This window comes from Ovis aries, chromosome 2 (genome assembly GCF_016772045.2).
Source record: "Ovis aries strain OAR_USU_Benz2616 breed Rambouillet chromosome 2, ARS-UI_Ramb_v3.0, whole genome shotgun sequence".
NCBI classification, from domain to species: Eukaryota; Metazoa; Chordata; class Mammalia; order Artiodactyla; family Bovidae; genus Ovis; species Ovis aries.
In genome coordinates this window covers 90,023,798-90,036,442 of record NC_056055.1, presented here as the reverse complement: position 1 = coordinate 90,036,442, position 12,645 = coordinate 90,023,798, and the positions used below count along the sequence as shown (strand labels likewise).

Here is a 12,645-nt window from a genome sequence, read left to right as displayed (position 1 = left end):
AATTGCTGTCTTATTCTATATTATTTATTTTCCTGCACCATAAATGTTACCTCATCAGCAGGATAACAGCAAGACTAATTCAGTGACTGTTTGTGGTATTAATAGACTAAGCAGAGTAACGTGTCAAATATTTTATATAGTGTTTCATCAATTGCGGTTAAATTTATCGCTTAACTCTTTGTGGATACAAAAACTTATTTTTGTTTTTTTTGTCCTCACACACAGCATGTGTGAGTTGTTTTTTGAAGATCATTATTAGGAAGACTGTCTTCAACTTTTCCATTTGCAATATGTAGAAGATCAGGATGAGGCTCTTGGGCCTGGATCCAAATGGAAGACTCACTCATCACTTTTTCTTCAGTCATCCTCACCTAGTTGCAAGGAACTGCCTGATTATTCTTTTCTTGTCTCCCTCAGGTAGTAAGGAAACAGCCTGTAATGTGTCTACACTGTGGATATTTCCCTGCAGGCAATGCCTTCGGGGATCAGCTTGGAAGTTTCTTTCAAACAGCTGATGATACTGTGAACTATGACAGGCATTCTTGTCATTCTCCCCAAAGCTGAACTTGGAGAAAAAGCATTTGGGTCAGACTGTATTTTAAGGAAGTGTGTGCAAGCAAGAACAATCCTTGTTCCCCTCGACCCCTACCAGACCTTCATTTGAACAAATAGTGCAAACGTGAAACCTGGCTTCATGCCCTGTCAAGTACAAACTAGCATGTGCCATTGGCACTTGCCATCTCCCTACAAGAATTAAATCATGTGCTCTTGCAGCTGCTGATTTTCAACACCCCTGGAAAGGAATCTCGGGTGGAAAGCAGAAGTGAGGGAGGCTGTGTGCAGGGAAAACTGGCAGAACAAGTCTTCAGAAGGTGAGCTGTTTTCAGGAGCCTATTTTAACTCAATGGTTCGTCTATCTCCTCATATCTAGAAAAGCATGGAAACCCTTCATGGTGACAACTGATCTTGTGACTCCAAGAAACCTCCACGACACTGTTATAAAACTTCCACAAAAAAATAGGCACATGATTGCATGTATTGCCCCTTCACCAAAATCACATATATCCCTCTGTGTGTCTTTGGAACACCTTCTCAGTGCTATCTGAGGTGCTGTCTCCTGGACTGAAGTCCTCATTTTGCCCCCCAAACACTTAACCTGCAACTTTCGTGTTGTGCATTTTTGAAAGTCAGCACCCTGAACTTATCTCTTCATCCGTTCATCACCCAATAGTTTCCCAACTTGCTTGCAGTGTGATTCCCATAAGGATAAATCCAGGCCATGGAACATGAGAGGAAGTGCTCTCACCCTGTATAGTCCTGGCGCTTGGAAGCATCCCCTGTGAGTCACCAGACTTCATCCCTTTACTGCCACCTGTACTAGATCCAAGTACCTCAGACAAACATGTGTCACATATTGATGATGGAAAAAGCCACAGAACAGAAGGTACCCATGTCCCTGAATCACCCTTTGAATGCAAGCAAACCAGAAGATTCACCTCATCCGGAAGGCCTGCATCATGCTCCTCAGAGAAGGAAAGACAACTTTCTATGATGATGAAAATCCACACAGTTTATTCTTTATCTCTATAGCACCTAGACTTAACTGAGAAAGATATTTAAGAACAGAGGATTCTGGAAACCTGTCCATGGGAAAGAAACTCTGAATTCTGAGTATAGAAAATACCGCCCCCCCCACCCCGCAGACATCAAGAGATCTTTTCAATGATGATCACAAGATCTTTATCCAAGAAAAGACATTCTGCTCTGCTGTCCACACCTGCTTCTGAAAAATCATGATTTTATTTTAGTTTTCAGTGCCTGAGGAAGTATGAGCTGCAGTCGCTTTGGAACAGGAAGCAAACAATAATGGAATCCATTAGCGAGTGTTACAAATATAAACACCCTTATTGTTGCCATTTCTTTGAAGATTTGTACATGAGGGAAAGGCACTTTTCATTTCCACTCTGACAGCCTCTCAGGCAAAGTGGCTGTATTCCAGCTCCCTGAGGTAGAGATGGATGCCCTGGAAATACTTCCGGGCAGGAAGTCCCAATGAGAACAGCACAGACTGTCTCCTTCCATCGGCTCCAGTTGTTTCAGGCTCTGATCCTGGCTTCAGGGTAGCACGGCTGTCCTCCGCGGTGAAGAGTTGAAAGCTCTGCTGGAGCATCAGATAGTGGTTGCAGGGGCCCTGAGTCATCTGCACTGGAGTGATCATCTCTCTTTTCCAAGGAAATCTGAAGTCGGCTTTGTCCTTTAGGCGCGACTGAGAGCGGATCCTTTGCATCTATTTCAGGTGTTTGAAGATATCCTTGTGTTTCTGGCGGTGGATGCCAGGCTCGTTCCAGCGAAGAGAGCAAGCAGGGATGCAGCAGCTCCTTCCACCAGCAAGTGGATGTGGGCCATAGAGAATGTCAGTGCTTCTGCAGACGGCCGGCAGGGGGCGCGCGAGCACCGCGAACGGTGAGAAAGAGCGCTGAGATGGACCCGCAGACCGCCTGCTTCTCCAGGCGACCGCGAGAGCGCGCACGCTGTGGATCCATCGTTTTTGCTTTCGAATCGCAGTCGTAGGAGAGTTTACAGTTGACTCTCGTGGGGCTGCTGGAGAGACAAGACGCAAAGGTTCCACAGAGCTTTTAATAGGAGCACTGATTCAAGGGTGCGCATATCATTAGCTCTTACGTGGAAAAAGCCTGGTTTCCGCTGTCCTGAGTAGGGAGAGAGAATATTGCCTTTTCAGAAAGATCCCCTGAGTAGTGGGCTTTCTTCCACATGTCAACTCGAACTGGCCGTGTTAGAGGAAAAGAACCCCCAAGGTGGGGTTTCTGAGCGAGATGAGGCTGATTTACAGATTGGGGCTCACTTCCGGAACCCGCAGCTCAGAGAAAGGGACCCGCAGGGGTGATGGGATTATTGGCGATGTGAGGATGGACAGCGCTGAGCCCTAAAGTGATACTAGAGGGTGAGCAAGACACTACTGGCTGCCAACTCATATGGGCCGTTGCTGACCTAGTGAAACACGGTATCCGGGAGGAGACAACCAGCTGTGCCGCGTTGATGGGGGATGGGAGGGGAGCGTGGCGATCACGCATGAATCCCGCGTTGGTTTAAAGAGGATAAGCTATGGAAGGATGGGAGGGGGTCGTGCACAAGGTGAAACACGGGGCAGTGGGCGTTGCGCACACGGAGCGCGGCGGCTCAGAGACTATTCGCTGTGGGACCTGCTGGGGCGTTGCCCACACGGTCGAATCCCGCGGTGGCTAGGAGGCGCTCTGCTGTGGGATGATGGAGAGCGTTTGGCACAAACGGGAACACAGTGGCCGCGATGAGACTATTGGCTTTACCACGACTGGGGGGCGGAGTAGGGGCCAGGATGGACGGTCGAATCCCGCGGTGGAGCCGAGACTATTCGCTGTGGGACTATGGGAGGGAGTTCGGAACAAAATGAAACACAGGGGCCGCAATGACAATATCGGCTATGGGGCGATACCCGGCGGTGGCGATGAGCCCATTTGCTATGGGACAGTGTCAAGAGTTGAGGTGAAATTTAAACCCGGCGGTGGGGATGAGGCCTAGGGTGATCTGAGTACCGGGCAGCTCTGAGGAAAAGTGAACCACCGCGGGGGAGATGGGATTCTTGGCGATGGGAAGGCAGGACAGCGATGTGGTGCACAAAGGGGAAACCGGCGGCGGCCGTGAGCCTACAGGCGATGGGACCACGGGCGGACGTTGGGCATAAAGGGGAAAGTGGTGGTGGCTCTGAGAAGAGTGGACGGCGCTGCGGACAAAGTGAAAGGCAGCATCGGCGATGAGCCATTTGTTATGGGAACTATGCGAGGGCGTTGGTCACTTAGGGGAGCCTGGCGCTGGCCAGGAGACTCTTCCCTATGGCACGATGGGAGGGCGTTATGGACAAAGTGAAATAGGGCGGTGGGATGAGACCTTGGGCGATGTCCTTGGGGTTGAATTGAAACACCGCTTTGCCGATGAGCCTATAGGCGCTGGGACCATGGGAGGTCGTTGGGCAAAAAGGGGAAGTCGGCGGTGGCAAGGAGTCTTGGTTTTCAGCGGATACATAGCAGTTCCGGACAAAATGAAAGCCAGCGTGGGGGTTGAGACAGACAGCTTTGAGACTATTGGCTTTGGGACGTTGCCTATAGGCGATGAGACCTTGTCAGAACATCGCAGACTATTGGCTGTGGGGCGATGGGCGGGCGTTTCTCACACAGGGGAGCCCTGCTTGGCTCTGAGACGAGGAGTCCGCGGCGGACAAAGTGAAACCGGACGGTGGCGAAAAACTGCTGGTGGTGGGACTATGGACAGCTCTGAGACAAAGTTAAACCCTGCGGAGGGATGAGACCACCGGACGATGGATGGGTGTGGTCCACACAGGGGACCCTGGAATGGCGACGAGACTATTCGCTGCGGCAGGATGGAAAGGCGCTGGGCACACAATGAAACACGGTGGCAGCGCTGAGGCTTTTGGCTTCGAGTTGACGGGACGGCTTCGCGGACAAAGTGAAAGCGAGCACAGGTGATGAGACAATCGGCTTGGGGCGGTGGCACCGCGGTGTGGACAGAGTTAAACCCGGCGGTGGGGGTGAGACTGTGAGAGATGGGACGATGGGAGGACCTTGAGCACCAGGCGGAGCCAGGGGGAGTCAGTGAGGCTATAGGCTTAGAGCCATTTTGGACAACGTGAGAAACAGCCAAGGCGATGGGACTGGCCATGGGACCCTGGGAGCGCGTCGCAGCCAGAGGAGAAGTCAGCGGTGGCCAGGAGACAGATAAGCATGGGACGGTTTGGGGGACTTTCTGGGGCTGAGGAGGAACGCGGCCACCACCTGGGTCAGGGACCAAAGAAGTGTGCGCCCCTGGAATGCTCTGGAATTTTCAGGGTCTTTCAAGGATTCGGCCTTGAAGTTGGGAAGTAAGTATTGAATAGCGGAAAACTAGTAATATTTTTAAAAGCACAGCACTTTATTTTTTGAATTAATTTTATATTGAATTATATACTTATTTAAAAGAAATATCTCACGTTTCCAATTTTATAATAAATTTATGGAAGGTATTTTAAATATTAAGCATAGAATATTAAAATATATTTAATATATAACAGTAGCATTTTATTCAACTTTATTTAAACTATATTTTCTGTGTACTAAAACAAGTATTTAATATCGTTTTACTTTTCTATCTTTCATGAATGTAAACTTAATATTTTCAAGATGACTTTTCTCTTATTTTTAATTGAGTGAATTAGCATGTTTGACAATTTCTAATGACCCCCAAGACAGTCTTAAGTAATTTTCGACTCATGTTCCTGAAACCTCTTTCTGAGGATTACGTTGTTGGAAATAAGGGTTGGAGTGTACGAGCAACTGAGGACATTTAGAAGGTCAGAATTTTTCATTTATTTTACTAAGAATTTGATAAATAGAGTAAAATTTCCCCAAATTGTATTGGTTTAAAGAAGACTTATTTTGTAAGACTCTCAAATATAAGGTGGTGTACAGTTTACCCCAGTGGAAAAAAAAAAGAGAGGAAGAAACCCTCACATCATATAGAGAGGCCCTCCGGCATGAGCTATATGGTATATTTAAACGAGTGAACAAGACAAGAGCATGTAGACTGTATGGATACATGGAGAGCGTGCATATAACTCGGACATCCCACACAGCTTCCTTGTAGTTTAAATTCCTGAAAGGCAGGGGCCAGAAACTCGACTACTCTGCAGGCTTGTTTTGCAATGAATGTCTCCAAGGTGCTCTGCAATTTTTAATCTGTGTTGTCACGAAAATCAAGTTGACATTGAAACTGCCACATTGACTTTTGTTTCATAAATAATTTATTTCTCATATAAAAGTTTAAATAAATAAATAGTGCATAAATCAATTTAAAAATAGGTTAGTCTTTAACTGTCCATTGAAATCAGTGCCTTGCGTGTCAGTTACTTCAAGAGCCTCGGCTGCTGAAGAGTCTCACCTCAAAGTCACATTGTCCCTTCCCAGAGCCACAGGTGGGAGATGTTCAGTCCCGGAGGTAACCTGTTAGGCTCTTCAGGAAAGAAAAGTTCCTGAGCAATTGCACTTGCACGACTGTCCAGGCACACCTGTTGTGCTCCTTGGCCTTCAGGTACTGCCCGAGGTTGAAGTAATATTTCCGCAGGTGAAGATCGGTCGTGTCTCCCATAGTGGAGTTTTGCTTCTGCATTATTTCCTTCTGGATTGGCTCCAGACGATTCATCTGCCCATAGAGTTCCTCACGGAGGTGCTCAATGATGGTCTCAGACCAGCCAGTGCTGGAGAAGTCTCTGGTGAGAATATTGAAGATGTGCTGGAGCATCTCATACATGACCAATACGGCATCTTCCTTCCGGAACTGCTGTGCTTGCTTCATCTCCTCGGGGACCTGGAAGTCCATCCTGAACTCGAGGCAATGTTGAGGAGTTGAAGGTAACTGCCACAGGAGGTTCTGGCACACCTCAAGGCTCCGCCCTTGTTGGAATCGAAGCAAGCTGTAGCTCCTGCAAAGAGCTGTGGTGGAGAGACACAGCAGGAGAACCATCTGGAGGAGGCACTGGTAGGTCATGGTGAAATCAGGCTCAGGGCTGCCTGTTCTGCTAGTAGGTGCTGAAGCTGAGTCTTCAAGAGTTTGCAGAGTGAATGTCCTTCCTCCTTGAGTGTGGGCTACTTATACAGGGTGGCCCTCCATTCTTACTATTTGAGAGGAATTTCCCACTTTCAGGTCTCCCTTTCAGTTTTCCAATGTCATTTGAATTATTAGTTGCCTCTAAAACTCTTTTTCTTTAAGCTCCTTGCTATTTTAATTTATATATACCATGGAGAAAAAAGATATAGAAACTGAGAATTTCTAATGTTTGCAAAGTTTCAATGAATTGCTGAATGTTAAAGAAAAATATAAGCCACATCTTTTCAACTTGATTATTACGGGATTCGTTCATTTCAAAAGATTTTTCTTTTTTTCTTTTCATATTATGAGATTTGTGGAGAGGGGGGCTTGTTTGTAAGAGTTTTCTTTTTCATAAGAATTAGGTTTCATTCTCAAATCTGCTATTACCAAGCATTAATACTTGCAGTTTATGATTTTAACAAAGGCACCTATTTTTTTCTATCTACAATAGAGTGATGTTCCTAGAGGGGTGGGAGAGGTTCCAGAGGGAGGGGAGATATGTATACCTGTGGCTGATTCATGTTGCTGTATGGCAGAATCCAACACAATATTGTAAAGCAATTATCATTCACTTAACTAAATATATTTAAATAAAAGGAAAAAATAATGTATATAAAAAACAAAATAGAATGTTGTTAAACTAAGTTGTTCTGAATTGTTTTGGAGGCCTTAGCCGTAAGGAGCAAGACATCACATAACGTTATCAACCTTGTTGTTTTTCAGTCGCTAAGTCGGGTCTGACTTTTTGCAACCCCATGGAATGCAGAATGCCAGGCTTCCCTGTCCTTCAGTACCTCCCGGAGTTTGTTCAAACTCATTATCACTTCATGGTAATAGTGGGGAAACAATGGAAACAGTGACAGACTTTCTTTGCTTGGGCTCCAAAATCAGTGCAGATGGTGGCTGCAGCTAGGAAATTAAAAGACCACTTCTATTTATATGAACGTGCAATTTAAAATTTTCTGGAGGCCACATCAAAAGAGTCAACAGAAAAAAGATAATTTTAACAGTATATTTTACTTAACAATATTTCTAAATGTTATCATTTCAACATAAACCAATACAAAATTAGTAGTGAGATAGTTACATTCTTCTTTTTCATAGTGCCTTCAAAATAGAGTACACGCTGTTAGTCATAGTACAGCTCAGGCTGGACTAGTCAAGCGCTCAGCTGGCCACATGGGGTTGTCGCTCCGTGGTGACGAACACAGCTCAAGCTGGAGGGAGCGGTACGAAAACAAGACTAACATTAAAAATCAACCACTTTTTTTATATGAGCAATTAAAAGTTGGAAAATGACATTTACAAATGATACCATTGACAATAACATAAAGTGTCTACTACTGAGAAACTGTCATAGCCAGAGGGGCCTAAGAAGACGTGGCAATTACAGGTAACGGGGCATCCTAAATGACATCCCAGAAGAGAAAAAGAACATTAGGTAAAAGATGAAGGAGATCTGGGAATTCCCTGGAGATCTAGGGGTTGGGACTCTATGCTTTCAGGGCAGGAGGCCCGAGTTCCATCCCTGGTCAGAGAACTAAGATCCCACAAGTCTCAGAACCAAAAATAAGAAACTAAATAAAAAGTTGCTACAACCAGAGTGTGTGTGGGAGGGGGCGGGGTGGGGGGAGGGAGAGGCATTAGGAGCTCTTCATAAAGTGTAGACTGGGTAATTTTTAATAATAGTTTATGACTGGACTGGCTCTTTGTGGCAGCAGGCGGGCTTTCTCCAGTTGGAGCAAGCGTGGCTGCTCTCTAGCTCAGCTGCTCGGGCTTCTCCCTGCAGAGCTCTCTCCTGCTGCAGAGCACAGACTCCAGGGCCCAGCTCAGTAGTTGTGGGGCACAGGCGCAGGGACCTCTCAGCACATGTCATCCTCCCTGAGCGGGGCTGGGACCCAGGTCCCCTGCACTGGCAGGTGAGTTCTTAACCACTGGCCCGCCAGGGAAGTCCTAGACTTTAATCCTTTTGAATATAGCATTGACAGGCCCAATTACCTTGCCTTTTGGCCTCTAAGGACAAGTGTAGAATTGAAATTTGATTCAGATTAGATGGCCAGAAACTAATGAAGAATCAAAGGTTTCTCTGTTACATTGAGATTGTCTTTTTTTCCCTCTTGATCATCAATAAGGATTAAGCAACTTGCCCAACGAATTCTTCTTCTGAGTGAGCAAAAGACATGTAAGCATGTGATGAGGTGGTCAGCATCCGTGAGAAGGGAATACAGAGTCTACAATAGGAGACTGCCAAGGTCGCCTGCTACTGAGACTCACACTGTCTGTCATTTAGTGAGCAAGTATTTAGCAAATGTTTCTTAACCACTTCATGAACAAAAGAAGCAAATGCTGCCAATTTAGAGCGTGTCTTCCCACCTTCGAGCTGCGGCCTCTCTTTCAACCTCTCTCAGCACCTGAGGCTGAATCCATCCAGGCTGGGGCTGCCCTGTGCTCACAGCCAAGAGCTGGTGGGCCCAGAGCCCCTTCTCAGGCCTCCCACCTGGTATGGAGAGGGACAATGTGCAGAGCATCTAAGTGCTCCTGGTTGCAGTCTTCTCTCTTGCCCTTTCTCACACCCTGGACATCTTGTCAAAAGTCTTGGATTGACTCATGTAGTTTTTTTCTAGCTCACTTCAGGATGCAGCTGGAACTAGGACCTTGGCTGAAGGCCTCTTTGCCTAGCTCTCCTAACACCTCCATTACATACCCAACCAGAAGATCCCACACTCTGCACCCCTGTCACTCTCAGAATGCTCCCATCAGAGGGTCGATGGCCCAGGAACAGGCAGGAACAGCGCAGGCCTTGTTTTCACTGTTTGCTGCCAGGACCCACTGCTGCGGGACACTGAAATTGGCCCTTTCAGAACATGCCCATCTGCATCAAGGCTGCATTTACTTCAGATCCCAGGCCGTTCTCTGAGCTGGACTTTAATTCTCAGAATCACTATCAGGGGTGCAGTGAGTCAGGCTAACCCAAGGTTGAGAAAACGGTTAAAAGGGACAACACATTGGCTGCAGCTGCTGAACAAGCCTCAGAGGCCGCCCTCTGCTGACATGTGAGCAAGTCCCACTGTGTGGATGCTGGGTTAGTTTCCTGTCTCTGAGGCAGTTTCTGAATCTCCCTTAAAGTGAAACAGCCCAAAGCAAAGCCATCTACATACTCAAAACCAACAAGTGACTTGTGTTTTTTACATCCTCAGAGATTGCGTCATGAACCCCAGAAGGCAAAAATAGCAAGGAAGTTGATGCAACAAGTGAAAAGGAAACTAAATGCAAGCTGCCAAAAGGGATGTCAGGATCCAGCCTGGGAATCCCCTCTGGCCTGGCCTCCTGGCTGAGTTGAGTGCTCAGAGCAGAGGATCCTCCTGACTGCCTGCCAGATGCTGTCTTCCTGACTGATTCTCTGAGGTCCTAAACTCTAGGAGGACCAAGAATCCAGTGAGGGTGGGGGTGAGTCTTGTGGACAGCTGGCCTGTGTGCCACACAGGAATGTTTCTGTCTAGAACTCTGGGTATTGTTGCAACCTTCTTGGCCTCGTCATCCCAGTGAATGGCTATTTCTCTTCTCACTCGGGGGTGGGTGAGCTGCAGGAATGTGTCTCTGAACAGCTCTCTGGGAACTGCTTCATCTTCCTGACCACAGATCCAGAACCTCAGGAAATAATCTTCTAACCAGGTTCAAATAAAACAGTTAATATGTAAGGAGCACTTGGGAAGTGTCTGGTACCATTCTGAGCATGTGCTATAAATTAAGGCAATCTTACCACACTTTCAAGACAAGTTATTATGATTATCTTAGTTTTGCAGTTAACACATAAGGCAGCAATTTATAACTAGCAATCCATTTTTATGTACTGCTGCTGCTAATGAAGAAAAATCTCAGAGATCTATTTGCAAGGGACCTGCCTCTTGAGAAACATATATGCACGTCAGGAAGTAACAGTAAGAACTGGACATGAAACAACAGACTGGTTCCAAATAGGAAAAGGAGTGCGTCAAGGCTGTATATTGTCACCCTGCTCATTTGACTTATATGCAGAGAACATCATGAGAAACGCTGGGCTGGAAGAAGCACAAGCTGGAATCAAGATTGCCAGGAGAAACATCAATAACCTCAGATATGCAGATGACACCACCCTTATGGCAGAAGGTGAAGAGGAACTCAAAAGCCTCTTGATGAAAGTGAAAGAGGAGAGTGAAAATATTGGCTTAAAGCTCAGCATTCAGAGAATGAAGATCATGGCATCTGGTCCCATCACTTCATGGGAAATAGATGGGAAACAGTGGAAACAGTGTCAGACTTTATTTTTGAGGGGCTCCAAAATCACTGCAGATGGTGACTGCAGCCATGAAATTAAAAGATGCTTACGCCTTGGAAGGAAAGTTATGACCAACCTAGACAGCATATTGAAAAGCAGAGACATAACTTGGCCAACAAAGGTCCATCTAGTCAAGGCTATGGTTTTTCCTGGGATCATGTATGAATGTGAGAGTTGGACTGTGAAGAAGGCTGAGGGCTGAAGAATTTGTGCTTTTGAACTGTGGTGTTGGAGAAGACTCTTGAGAGTCCCTTGGACTGCAAGAAGATCCAACCAGTCCATTCTGAAGGAGATCAGCCCTGGAATTTCTTTGGAGGGAATGATGCTGAAGCTGAAACTCTAGTACTTTGGCCACCTCATGCGAAGAGTCGACTCATTGGAAAAGACTCTGATGCTAGGAGGGATTGGGGGCAGGAGGAGAAGGGGATGACAGAGGGTGAGATGGCTAGATGGCATCACTGGCTCGATGGACATGGGTTTGAGTGAACTCCCAGAGTTGGTGATGGACAGGGAGGCCTGGCATGCTGCGATTCATGGGATTGCAAAGAGTCGGACACGACTGAGCAACTGAACTGAACTGATAAATAAATGAGAAACTGAAGTATATGACAAATGGATATAAATGTATATTTATATGGTATACATTAGTATGTCCATATGTATAGATTTGTTAACTACATATGAAAATGTCCAGAAGGATACCCATTAAATTGTTAACGGTATAGGATTACAGTGAATCCTCCTAGAAGTCAAGGGTAGGCATTCCTTTGTATGAATTATTTAAAAGTTTAGCGATGACATGTGTGTTTAATATATATAAATAAGCTTAAGAAACCCTTTTACTTCTTTAGAGTCATATTGATCATGGCAGCTACTGGTTCTCACATCTCTTAGCTGTCTCTGCATTCCCCAGCTTGCCTTGGTCTTCTTGCCTCCATTTGAACAGTTTAGGAAGACTCTTTTCTCAGGAGTGGCCAAGTATAGAAAACTTACTCCCCCTTCCTCACCCTACTCCAGGATCCTAGACTCCACATATGCAGATTGACCTCCCATGATGTATGTGCTGCTGCTGCTGCTGCTAAGTCACTTCAGTTGTGTCCGACTCTGTGCGACCCCGTAGACGGCAGCCCACCAGGCTCCCCCATCGCCAGTGATTCTCACTGTCCTGATGATTTCTGCCAGGAGCGCTTGATGCCTCTTGTGTGATTTGGACTCATTGAATCCAAACAGTAATTGTATGAAAACCACTCTTGCTGTCCCCATATTAAAGATGAGGAAACTGACCTGTTGTGTTTGTGAGACTTTTCACGGTTACAGTGTTGGTAAATAGCAGAGCTGGGATTCAGAGGTTTTGGAATTTCTAGAACTCTCCTCTCACTTGGGCTCTCTTCCTGGGGCTTCCACTCTGACTACACCATGCAGCTAGAAACCAGCACAGAACAGAGCTCTTGTGTGGAGGCAGTGAAGTTACTGTGGAAGGGAGTGAATTGCTCAGTAAGGCAGTCCTGAGGAGAAGGCGGGAGAGAGAGCAACAGGAGTCAGGAGCAGCCAGTCAGCAGGGCGTGTCCTCAGCTTTCCCGCAGGGGGTGACTGCTTCCCTCAGATACCTACATCAACCAGTCTTTAACGAGTGGGTA

At 46.4% G+C, this 12,645-nt stretch overlaps 1 protein-coding gene across 1 annotated transcript; it reads right to left on the bottom strand.

Annotated features, from left to right (window-relative positions):
• Positions 1–5,518: 5,518 nt before the first annotated feature.
• On the bottom strand, positions 5,519–12,285 carry LOC114112840 (interferon beta-2-like). Its single transcript, XM_060409528.1, has one exon. The coding sequence runs from the start codon at positions 6,589–6,591 to the stop codon at positions 6,031–6,033; it is 561 nt and encodes a 186-aa protein (XP_060265511.1). The 5' UTR covers positions 6,592–12,285; the 3' UTR covers positions 5,519–6,030.
• Between the last annotated feature and the right edge of the window lie 360 nt (positions 12,286–12,645).